The sequence below is a fragment of the Balaenoptera borealis genome (assembly GCF_965194805.1).
Source record: "Balaenoptera borealis genome assembly, chromosome: 21".
NCBI lineage: Eukaryota > Metazoa > Chordata > Mammalia > Artiodactyla > Balaenopteridae > Balaenoptera > Balaenoptera borealis.
The window spans coordinates 31,218,160-31,231,466 of NC_138880.1; the positions used below are offsets into that span (position 1 = coordinate 31,218,160).

At 40.3% G+C, this 13,307-nt stretch overlaps 1 protein-coding gene across 2 annotated transcripts in view; it reads left to right on the plus strand.

Annotated features, from left to right (window-relative positions):
• The window catches only part of AGPAT5 (1-acylglycerol-3-phosphate O-acyltransferase 5), a 62,209-nt gene that overhangs the window by 37,877 nt on the left and 11,025 nt on the right, over window positions 1-13,307 (plus strand). For both annotated transcript variants that reach the window (XM_082375362.1, XM_082375361.1), the window contains one exon: window positions 13,088-13,249. In XM_082375362.1, coding sequence (XP_082231488.1) covers window positions 13,088-13,249 — 162 coding nt within the window. The remainder of the gene's footprint in view (window positions 1-13,087; window positions 13,250-13,307) is intronic.

The following is a 13,307-nucleotide window of genomic DNA, read 5'->3' on the forward strand; positions in this document are numbered from 1 at the left end:
AGAATGTTCTTAACATCCATATTTTAGAAAATTGGATAACTGATACACCAATAAGCTATACAATTTAACCACATTGGCTGTGTTCTCAAAGGTGTCTCTAAAGATTGACTGTAGATTAGCATGTGATCTGCCTACTTTGATCAGCAGCGCTACCTGAGCAGATGCCTTGTTGCGGCGCTCTGCCAGGGCCTCTGAGGTTACGAGAGCCTGCTGCAAGGGTGGTACTGTTCTGTGTCTGCTCTGACCCATGTGGTAGTGAGCATTCAAAATGTGGCTGGTGCCTCAGAGGAAATGCATGTTTAATTCTAGCTGGTTTGAGTTAACGCATCATGATCTGAGACGGAATTCTCCCCCTGGACTTCCATCTGGCTAGTCTCCATTTTCCTCCTACCCTTCTGGTGCTTCCTGCTTCGTCTCCTTTCTGGCCGCCTCTTCTGCTTCATTCTTTCCTGTTTCATATGTTATTTCTGGTGTCTGACTTCGGTCTTTTTCATTTATTTCACTTTCTATGTTTTTCATGGTGGCCTTCATCTAAATCCAGAGCTGTCGCCACCATTTATTTCACTGCTGATGACTCACAAAAAGCTTTCTCCCATCTACACCTCTCTGCCTGACTCAAAACCTGTATTCACAGTTGCCCAGCAGAGAGCTTCACCTGACTGACTCAAAGGCATGTCCCAAACTTGGTGTGTCAAATACAGTATTTACCTTTCCACTCATACGCTATATCAGCTGGGCCTCTCTCTTCAGGGTTCCTTCAGCTTTTCTTTACAGAATATACAAATATCCCTCTTGAACTAGTATTTAGTCTTAGATGAACATTACCACTAGCTTTGGGCTGCATTCCCAAGCATATATTAATTCATATAACCTTAGACAGGTTACTTTATTTCTTTTGGTCTATTGCCTTATTTGTAAATCAGGAATCATAATATCTCCTTCATAGGGCTCTTGTGAGATTCAGTGATACAATGTTTATAGAAAGCCTGGTATGTAATATGTATTTACTAAGTCATTACTGCTAACTTACAAAGTGGAGGAGAGGTACCACCACAGGTAAATCTATTAATAATGACAAAAATTGATAGCCGATCCTGAGGGATAAAACAGAAGGGCTAATAAAATTGGACATAAGAACTCAAATCATTACCATTTGGAGCTATTATGTAAAAGGCAAGCAAGGCTTATGTCTTGTAACCACATACCTTTAAGAAATATTTATTACAAAGCAGGTATGAGTCCTTATCCAAAAGTGGATAGATAAGAACACACGTATATGATGTACAAAGAGATAAGATGTGAGAAGTACAGATAATGCTCCGTGGGAGTTGAAGGAAAAGAGAACTAGTGACACGCAGGGTGTCTGGATGACTGCCAAGAGGAGGTGACGTTGGAAATGTAGAATTAGGGCCGACACGTATGGGGAAGGGAGGGAATTTTAGGTTTAAGAAATAACAATAGCAAAGACATGGAGTTACGAGCAAAGAATTTGATGTCTTCAAGCAAAAGATGAGTGAAGGAGAGCTGTGTGAGTTCAGTGCGTCAAGTTGGCGTGAGTATCAGTCACGGAAGGCAGCGAATTTTAGGCTTAGTGGTCTGGACATCACTGCAGAGTTGAATGGAAGTCATTGAACAGTATTCTTTTTAATTAGTTCATTATGTTTTATTTAAGAAGTCACAGTCTTAATTCCATTTTTCTAAAAGCATGTTCTATAACTGAGCCCACAAGATATTTGGGGGGAAAAAAGGGTTTCATGTCCAAAGGGGTTTAGAAAGTGCTGCACTTTATATCCTTTCCTTAGGGAGTTATGGTTCACATTCGTGTATTAGTCTCAGGAAAGACTATTGTAAAAATGTCTTATTTTGTTTAAGGAACTGTTTTCTAGATTTGTGTAAGAAAACGGTGATCTAAAATGGTGACACAAAATTTGGGGTTTTCATGAAGTAAATTTTTAGGGTTTCAGAAAATTGCGGCTCTCCTGAATTATTCCTTCTCTAATGATTCTAGATTGCTGAGCCCTGACTTTAACAAAATATATATTTTACTCTTTGAAGCTTAAAATAGTTTATAGATGAATTAGTTTGAGACTCTTCATAAAAACTTGAGTTATGAAGGCCATAAACTATATAAATTTTCAGTTACACTTGTGTGTCACCTCTTATATCCACTTTAATTCGGTTTAGGAATTACAGTTTTATGTTAGATGAGATGAAAGGGAAACAATAAACTTAATATTGGGGAATTTTTTTTCTGTTACTTTTCATGTGTCTTGTAAAATCTGGTGCATTTTGTTGTCATTAAATAATCAACTACATCTTGGAACACGTGTTTTTAATGAGTTGAACAGAGAGCTGAACTCTGGAGAAGTTGACCCAGAGTGCTTTAAGTCCTCACAGACTGTGCTGATTTCATTTTTGATTTCTAATATGTAACACATTCTGCTAAGGTGGTACAACTAGCTATAATGTCTTCTAGGAGTTTATAATTTAATAGGAGAGATAAAACATGATTGTATTTGTTATCTATTGAGGTGTAACATATTATTCCGTACCTTAATGGCTTAAAATGACAAACATTTATCTCACGGTCTCTGTGGGTCAGATGTGTTTAGCTGGTGGCTTCGTGCTCAGGGTCGGTCTGAGGCTGCAGTCAAGGTGTCCGCCGGGGCCGTGGTCACATCCTGGCTCCCCTGGGGAGGAACTGCCCCCGCGCTCATCACACGGCTGTCCACGGGCCTCGGGTCCTCTGTGGCTGTTGGCTGCAGAGTCCGCTTCTTGACACTTGAGCCTCTTCACAGAGCTCCTCACAACAGGACGGCTTGCCCCCCTGGAGCGATGGATCAGGGAGGGGCGGGGACAGGAAGAGGGAGAGGTGGTGACCGTGCGAGCCTAGGGGAGGGTGAGCGAGACAAGCAGGGTCTTCTCAGAACCTAACCTCAGAAGTGCCACCCCGTCGCTCTTGCCATGTTCTCTTCGTTAGAACCGTTCACCAGGTCCAGCCCACACCCCAGGGGAGACTGTACAGGGGTGTGGCTACAAGGAGGGCGTGTTAGAGGCTGCCGACCTCAGCGATGCCCAAGTAGGAGTTTTACGTAAGTAGTGGCATCACGCTAGACTGTGATGAGACGCGATGAGCAGAGTGGCCTCGAGGTTAGCTCAGTTCCAGGTGCGGGTTCGGCAAGGCTTCCTGGGAGCGGAAGCACCGGGCGCTGTGAAGGGTCTCGCTGGAAGAGGCGGTGGTCGTGGGGAGGCTGCCTTTCAGTAGGAAAGGGTGGGCGAGCCCAGGAGCGCTGCGAGCCCTCTGCTGTCTCAGGCACAGTCAGTGTGGGGCGTGGGGCAGGGTGAGAGCCTGGGGGGCGTCCCGCTACTGGCAGGACGGCCTGAGCGCCGCTCAGCCGGAGCAGTTGAGGTCTTCACGGTAGCGATCAGATGTCCTAAAACTAGTACGCCGTTTTCAACACCTTTGCCTCTTACAACCCTTTTGTAATGTGTGATGGACGAATTCATTAACTTTAAATATATTAAGCAAGTCAGAATTAGCCCTGGACGTTTTACTGTATCTTGTCACTGGTCAGATCACTCGTTATTGTTGAGGTATAATAAGTTTGCATGATGGAATGAGTATAATCCTAGGTTATTGTCTGGGTGAAGAATAGCATAGAATTATTGTGTGTTTTGGCTTTGAAGGACTAATGATTTCTTTTGTACAATTCACGTGTGTGTGTGTGTGTGTGTGTGTGTATTCCTATTTAAATATTGGTGTACTTTTTTCAGTTGGGTAACACAAATGGTTATTTGCAAATAGATTTATTTACTGTGTTACGTTTATTCAGATTTGTCATTTCAGTCCAGGTTTTAGGGCCTGTGTTAGTCGCCTCAGGCTGCTGCAACAAGCCACCACAGACTGAGTGGCTTAAACAGCAGACATTTATTTTCTCCCAGTTCTGGAGGCTGGATGTCCAAGATCGAGGTGCCGGCAGGGTTGGTTTCTCCTGAGGCCTCTCTTCCTGGCGTGTAGGCAGCCACCTTCTTGCTGTGTCCTCACATGACCTTCCTCTGTGTGCTCGCTCACAGAGCGGGGTCTCAGGCACCTCTTCCTCTTTTTAGAAGGACATCAGCCCCGTTGGACTAGAGCCCCACCTTTATAACCGCATTTAACCTGAATTACCTCCCTAAAGATCCTTTGGGGCTAGGGCTTCAGAATGAATTGGTGGGGCAGGGGTGGGGTGGGGACAGGGACAGACACGTCAGTCCATAACAGGGCCTTAAATTATTTTTCTGTATGTAATTACATTTAATACTAATATTTCTTAATTTATCATTTTAAAAACAATGTAAGATGACTGCCTTAAAGAATACATTATATAAATATTATTACCTTATAAATTTAATAGCTTATATATAGCTACTAAAAGTTACCTATTTTTTAAAATCCACACTAATTTTGTAATGCTAAAACAAGTTCTTTTAAGTAATTCTTAAAATAGCATAATAATGATATATACTGTAGCTTTTTAAATCTAATAGTACCCTAGTCACCAATAACTGACCATTATTGGTCTGTCATTTTTCTATGAGTTGTAGATCTTTCTCAAAGTTACCAAAAGGGGAAAAAAATGAATAATTTGTCTCATGGATATAATTTTTAACTGCTAAGTATTCTTTCTTTAAATTCTATAACAGGGAAAACTTGCTATTAGAAATATATTTTCTTGTAACTATAAAGGTAATTATTTCCCACCACACATAAAGGAAATTGATTTGTGAACAGTATAGGTAGAAAAAGTGTTTCCTGTTTTCTTTCCTCTTAGGTCACAACTAAATGACATTGCTTGAAAATAAAAACAAATGAACTTGTTTTTCCAGCTGTTAAGCTAATTTTTCTTCAGGAAAATTGAAACTTAGTAGGACTTGTTAGTCTGTGATATGTTTTGCTTCAAAACATTATTAATTTTGCTCCTAAAGTACACCTTGATTTGAATCTGACTTAATAAACAAATAGAAAAACAAACCAAAACGAACCTTTTTAATTTAGATTTTTAAAATTTGATACTTGTTTACATGTTTAAGTCATTATACCATATACCATTGACAGTGGTGATGGCTGGTTTAAGAGGGAGGAGTGGTGGGTGTGGGTGTGTCTGTTTGTCTGTCTTATAAACCCTAAATATTTCAAGCCCCTGGATAACACTATTTCCTAGAAGTATATGTTGCTTCAAAAAAATATTAGCCACAAAATATGTTCATTTATTATTAGAGTTGTTATTTCAGGTATGTCTGTGTTAGAGCATCATGAATTCTTAATATTGTCCACTTCAAAGGTGGTCAGATTAATGATCTCTAAATTCCATTCTTACTTGAAACTAAATGTTAGTCATTCCTTTAAAAAAGACTTACTCATATTTCCAAATAAATTAGTCAAGATTTTGTTTAACTACAACCTCTCCAGGACAAAAATTAAGATTTCGAGAAGTCTGAAATATCGGTAGAGTCTTCAAGAAACTACTAAGCAATGTATATGTTGAAGGCTGCTCAATTCTGGGAATTGAGCAATTCCCTCAATTTCCTACATTTAGGGAAAAGAGAATTGTTTTTTCAGAAATGCTAACATAGAACTTGTCATTTCAGAAAACTATGGTAAAACATTTAGTAAGGAAAGCTTCAACATAATGTGTAAATATAATAGAATTATATGATATAATAGTATTATAGAAATGTAAATAAAATAGTATAAATATAATAGTACTATACAGTATAATAGTACTAAATAAATATAAAGAAAATAACATGGCAGGTAAAAATGATCTTTTTGTGTTTCTAAATTGTTTATTTTGTTAAGTAACCAATTAGATTATTTTAATTTCAATCCAACAACCTATCACACAGTGACCTCTTCCTCTTCTGACTTCCCGAGAAAGTTCATTTTCGGCCCGTTGTTGAGCAGTTATTGCTGTTTTGTGTCGTCATGCGTCTGTTAATCTTTGCAGCGATTTGTGGAATGCTCTTGTTCCTAGAAAGGCCACAAAGTAAATCTCATGGATCTCAATTACTATTGAGTCAGAGATCATAGATGGTTCGGGATATACAAACAGAAAAGAATTATATTGGCAAACCACACTCGAACCTTATATTCCCAGTCTGGAATGTTTTGTTCTTGTGTGCTAGTCATTTTTGAAAAAGAGCAGGAATGAAAGAAGGGAGTTGAGAAGGCTTTCGAATTATAGTGATAGTCACCATCCTGCTTTACCGTCTAAATCGCAGCTGTCGTTATTTCACTTCTCGATCCTTTGGCCTCTTGCTTCCTTTTTCTGTAGCATGGCTCCCGCTGGCACCCGCTCAGGTCGCAGTCTCAGGGGAACGGCGGCAGCGGGGAGCAGTGCTTGTAGATCTGGGAAGAACTCGGGGTCGGGGGGAGACCAGGTCACCTGTCACAGCATTCCTGTGGGGCTTTGGACATCGCAAACGTTCAGGGATTTTGAGAGCTTTGGTTTGCCTCTTTGAGGTCATTTCCATACCATTTACTTAAAAATTTCTACCAGAATAAATATTGCTGTTTACTCCTCCTGCCTTTTCACAGTCCTTTCAGCTGCCCTTTTGCGAATTCTTGATCCACTCAAGCCTGGTCCGAACTCTCAGTCAGCAGTTCTCAAATTGTCCGGAAACTGGCGTGAAATCCAGATTCTCAGGATCCACCCCAGACCCACTGCCTCAGAAGCTCTGGGGCTGAGGCTCAGCCTTGCAGATGACCCTGAGACATCCCAAAGTTTTAGAACCACTGGTCCAAGTAAGATGAGTTTTGTGCTCAACAGGCTAGTTGGGTCAGATTCTGGTGGTTTAACCAGAACATGTGGATCTAATATTTATTGGTAAACTTTCATTTTATACTTGTTTCATTAAGAAAAAGAAAAAAATAATAGCAGTTACTTACCCATTATAGGGAACAGACATGGGGAATAGGGAAGGGGCTTTCCATCTGGGTCCTGTAAACATTCAGGTACTGCTTTCCTAATTTAAACCTTTCTCAGTTATGGTGAGGTGTTTCATTTGAACTCATTTTCCTTAGAAGCGTTTTAGATATTTTGCTAGGAAAATTGGCTTCCAGTGGTTGCTAGGAAATTTGGCATCTTATGTATCTTAATCTTCCCCCTGCAGCTATTAAAGTGAGCTCATAGTGGTTTTTACCACAGCAGCCAGCAGGATGATAGACATAAACTTTTAGAACTCTAGTAGTAGAAGACAGAAATTTTAGTGACACACCTATAATGGCAAAACAGATACCTAGAATTTTCATGTTATTGAGCAAGTTATATTATTGATCAAGATCTTTGTAGTTTTAAAACTCTTTAGGATTTGTGGAATTCAGCTTTCATCCTTTGAATAACACTGCCTATTGTATAGGTTTAAGGGTCCTTTCAAAACATAAAAGGAAAAGGATTTTTTTTGGTAGACTTCACTCAGTAAAAGTTATTATTATATCTGGAACATCATATAAACAAATTTAAATGGCAAGCTAATAATATTTGTAATATATGGCATATTAATAAAGTTAGTATAGAAACAGATCTTGCTAATTAGTAAGAAAAAGACAAATGGAAAAATGGGGAAAAGGACATGAATAGGAAATTTAAGAGATATGAATGATCCACATCAGTGAACAAATGTCCTTCCTCCCTAATAATCAAAGTAATACAAATTAAATGAGCATTGTGAAAGCAGCTTTTGAAGGCCAACCTGGCAGACATTAAAAAAGAAAGTTACTGCCCAGTATTGGCCCAGGTTTGGTGGAAAAGACACACTTATCCTTCTACTGGGCGCTAAGATGACGTATTTGTTTCCCGTGGTGCTGTAACAAATTGCCACAGACTTGGTGTCTTAAAACAATACAGATGTGTCCTCTTACAGTTCAGGAGGCTGGGAGTCTGAAATGGGTCTCATGGGCTGAAATCAGTGTGGGCATAACTGTAGTTCTATTCGTAGGCTCTCAGTGAAAGTCCGTTTTCTTGTACAGGATCCGGTGATGGTTTAATGCTCTGTGTTTATAGTCTTGAAATCGCACTGGGTCCTGCAGATTATGTTGCTGGCTCTGGCTCTGCCTCTTCCTTGCTGTTCCTTCCTCTGAACCTTTTTCTTTTTTGGCTTAATTCTGACCTGTCTTTCCTTGGCCCTGCTGTAACTCTCAAGGCCTTCGGGAGCTCTCCGGTGCCTCCTGGCCCTGCACTCTGCTCCCCCGCCTTGTATTCCCATCCCCTGGCCTTCCGACAGTTCTTAGCGGTCAGTAACCCGGCTTTTTCTACCTTCTCAGCAACTGGGAACGTGATAAAAATCCATGCTGATTGCCATCTGCAACCAATCCACACCGTCAAATCTCAGCTGAGCCAATCACGCTGTGTTTGGCGATTCTTTATTTTTCTCTTTTTGACTATCTGTTCTATTTTTCAGATTTCCCCCCTCACATCTCAGGGTTTCTCTGCCTTGAAGAAGTTATGTTTCTCTGACAAGATTGTATCATGCAGTCATATTTATCTCTGTTTCAAAATCTTAATATTGCTGCTTCAGCAGTTTCCTTTTGCTCACATTACCGCCACACCGTTCCCCCAGCTCACAAGCACAGCCTGTTTCTCACATGGATGGATCGTGTGTGTGTGTGTGTGTGAGCGTGTGCACATATACCCCACCTAAGGCTTTGCTGTTGTCTCTCTCCTTTTCTTTGGCGCTAAAGAAGTGTGGGCCCTATGCATGCTCACATTTACTCCATCCAGCCTCCAGAAGCTAATCCCAGTGAGCTCTGACTTAACAAAGTGTCACGTCACTTTGGTCACTTGTCGTATTTGTTAATGTGCACGTAATATACAAAGTCATTATTTATGATCGCCTTTTCATCTCTCCCTTTAGTATTCTCGGTCGCTGCCGTTACTTCAATTGTCATGTCTATTCAGATGATTCCCAAATGTTCACTTCTGCCATTTTATAGACCATATTTTCAACTACTTCTAGAGGGTTCTCTCCAACTTCAGCACCCCAACTTGACTCAGGTTTTCCTTGTTTAGCTGCCTCCTGCTCCGCCACTTGTGCTCTTTCTGCATGATGGGTATCTGCACACACGCTGACACACGCACACCCTCCCCCGGCTCTTCCTCCTGCCCATCTCTTCCTATTGATGGCACAGCCTGGTCCATGTTTTCTAGGGCAGAAGCCTGGTTACTTTTTACTCCTTTTTTTTTTAAACTGCCACATTTAATTATTGCTGAATCGATGTATATTTGGTTTTTAGAACATCACTTGACTACGTTTTCTCTTTTCAGTTGCACTACTTCAGTCCTAATTCAGGACCTCATTGCCTATGACCTGATGTCCTAAACTATTTCTGAAACCTAAACTGTTTTTCATAGCACCTAGATAGTATTTCTCCTTTGGCCTAAAAGCCAGGGAGTCCCACAGACCAACCTAAGTACATCCGCCCACCGTTCCAAAGCCTTCAGCAGTGTTGCCCAGTGTACTTTTCAGTCTTAACTCCTTACTGGCTCTGGACATGTGCTCCACAGACCTTCCAGATCCTGCCTCTCTTCCCTCCTTCATCCGCTGGGCTTTCCCCCACTTTCTACCCTACTAGCCTCCATCCTGGCCTCACTCCAACGTGCTGTTTTTCCTGAAGCCTTTACCAGTAAGTTAGAGTGACAGTATCTTTAAGTGTGAGTAGTATTTTTATATTCTGAGGATATTTTTAATCTCTTTGAAGACATTCTACCATGTACTATAGCTATTTATTTTATTGTCTCATTAACCTCTAACCTACATGTTTATAGTTTTAGAGTAGTATCTTGTTAATAATTACTGAATAAGAAAGTACTGAACAAGACATTATAAAGTCTTGTGAGCTGTGTGACTTTGAGCAAATGATTTTATCTCTCTGAACCTTGGTTACTTAATTTGTGGGAGTAAAGTGAGATGATAATACATATGTGTGTGTGTATGTATATATATATATTATATATCTATAAAATGTAGAATCTCCTGCATGGATCAATAAAGATTTTCTGTCCAATGAGTATCATTTATTTATGTTTCCAATCTATAATACTAGCAACAAAATTTCAGTTATACCAAGCATCACTATAATGGCCCTCAGGGAGAAGCTTGGTCAAAAGGTAAGGTAGAGTATCGTTAGTACCAACTAGAAGTTCAGGAGATCTGGAGATGGAAACAAGGCACAGCAGATACTAAAATAGACTAGATATTGACCGGAAAGAATTAATTTAATTAGCTACCCTTTTCCTGTTTAGGGCTCAGGGGTTTTCTTTTCCATAGAGGCAGAGGCAGATCTCAGTATGGTGGGCTCAAGCTCGAGCAGTTAATTATAAATGCCTGTTATTTGGCTCTCTCCATATTGAAATTCTAATTGGTCTCTATAGTGTTATTATGAAATTGGTTTTATTTTTTTATTTTTTATTTATTTATTTTTGGCCACGTTGGGTCTTCGTTGCTACGCGTGGGTTTTCTCTAGCTGCGGCGAGTGGGGGCTCCTCTTCTTTGTGGTGCACGGGCTTCTCACTGCGGTGGCTTCTCTTGCTGCGGAGCGTGGGCTTCAGTAGTTGTGGCACGTGGGCTCAGTAGTTGTGGCTCGCGGGCTGTAGAGCGCAGGCTCAGTAGTTGTGGCGCACGGGCTTAGTTGCTCTGCGGCATGTGGGATCGTCCCGGACCAGGGCTTGAACCCGTGTCCCCTGCATTGCCAGGCGGATTCTTTTTTAAACTTTTTTTTTTTTTTAATTTTTATTTATTTATTTATTTTTAATTTATGGCTATGTTGGGTCCTCGTTTCTGTGCGAGGGCTTTCACTAGTTGTGGCCACTCTTCATCGCTGTGCGCGGGCCTCTCACTATCGCGGCCTCTCTTGTTGCGGAGCACAGGCTCCAGACACGCAGGTTCAGTAATTGTGGCTCACGGGCCCAGCCGCTCCGTGGAATGTGGGATCCTCCCAGACCAGGGCTCGAACCCGTGTTCCCTGCATTAGCAGGCAGATTCTCAACCACTGCGCCACCAGGGAAGCCCTGCCAGGCGGATTCTTAACCACTGCACCACCAGGGAAATCCCTATGAAATTGGTTGTATAATAATGACCCAAGGTTTGCAGATAGTGGAGCGGCCCCTAGTACATTCCTTAATGAGAAGACTTTGCCTTCACTTTGTCTACATAATAGTGATAGGTATTTCTTATTCATCTGCCACAAAGTTGATTTTTCCAAACCTTCACTATAACTCATTTTTAGGGAAGTATTACTTTTCTGTCTTCTTATCTTCTTACTGACTTAACTTAGATTCTAATAATTGTTCTTACTGAATACCACAGAGTGATTCTGTAGAACTATGGACGTAATAAAACTGGGTGAGTTCCAATAGCAAAGAAGGAAGTATTAACTAATTTAATTGACAAACCAATGTTTCCCAGCCTGGTATACTATTCAGATTTTTGTTATAAGTTTGTGAATAAATTAAACTGTTTCTGCCCTAGGGACTCAAGTCAGACATGTGATTGTGGGAATCTTTGTCTTTCCCACACCACTCTGCATTTTAAAAATTCTTCTGCAGGAAGATCCCAACATACTATAGCTGTTCTTTCTTATGCAGCTAATTTTCCCTGGAGAGAAGCCACAGAAAATCCAAATCAAGTTTTTTTCTAGTCTATTTTCATGTCACTTCTTCAGAGAGCTACACTTTTCTGTTAAATTGTCAATAAATATTCTAATCCAGGAAAAGGGGGACAGTAGGAAATAGGAAGGGGAAAGGAACAAATTCTTAGCACTAGCAGGTACACTAATGAATGTGTGATTAATTGTTCTATATAGATTGCAATATTTTCTCACTTAAAGAAGCTTTTAAAAGTATAGGTGTGGTATAACTGATTCACTTTGCTGTACCCCTGAAACTAATACAACATTGTGAATCAACTATACTCCAATAAAAATTTTTAAAAATAAAAGTATATGTGTGTGTATATATATAAATAATATACTCAAGAGAATTGAAATCGTATGTTCATACCAAGACTTGTTCATGTGCAGCATTCGTATGCAGTTTATATGAATGTTCATAGCTGCATTGTTCATAATAGCCAGAGGGTGAAAACAACCCACACGTCTGTCAGCTAGTCAGTGGATTTACAAAATGTGGCATAGCCATACAATGGAACATTATTCAGCCATAAAAAGTAATGAAGTACTGACACAAACGTCCACATGCTGTGATTTCATTTATGTGAAATGTCCGTAATCGGGAAATCCACGGAGACTGAAAGTAGATTTGTGGTAGTGGGGTGGGTGTGTGCCGAGGGGGGTAGTGTGCGGTGTCTGCCGGGGCTGAAAGGTGTCTTTGGAGTGGGGGAAATGGTCTGGGATTTGATAGTGGCGAGGGTTGTATCACTCTTTGAATAAACTAAAAACCATTGAATTGTATACTTTACAATGGTGAATTTTAGGGTATGTGAATTAGAGTTCAGATTTTTAAAAAAGTTTACCGAGGAACTAGATTCTTCGATTACCCTAAAAGTATCAGGCCAGTATTTCATGTTATATAGACCACATCAGTTCTTAGTTCAAATATTGTACACAGTGGGGGTCGTTTAGGTAATCCCACTGCATCTCTATTTGAGTAGAAATAGAACTGAAAGAATCACGGACTTGGAGTCAGAAATTAGGGAATTGTTCCTGAATCTTGAGTAACCATGGGCAAGGTGCTACCACCTTTATTCTTTTGCCAGAAATGAGGATCATATGTTTACTCTTGTCAGAGATTTCCAAATCAAAGGGTTTCTGAGAGACCATAAGCTTCTTGAGGGCAGGTTTTCCAACAGCTTCCCACCGGGTCTTATACATGTAGATGTTTAATAAATGTGTATTAAATGAATGTTGATTTAAATTGAGAAAGTCATGTGAGAGTGCTGTCTAAACTTTCTTAATGTCCTATAGGTATGAGATTTAACCAAAAGTATATACTGGTCTATTAGTGGAAATTTAAAAACAATTTAGGTGTTATATTCTATTTCCAAGGTGTTTGGTAACTAATGTATGGCCACACTGAATCAACTTCTTTTCTAGGCCTTCCAGTATTAAAACATGTGCTGACACCAAGAATAAAGGCAACTCATGTTGCTTTTGATTCTATGAAGAATTACTTGGATGCAATTTATGATGTCACAGTGGCCTTTGAGGGGACCGTGGATGATAAAGGGCAGCGGAAGGAAGCGCCGTCCATGGCTGGTGAGTTGGTTTTGAGCGAGTTATATGTTTACCCAGGTAGAGTTTATTTTTTTAAAAA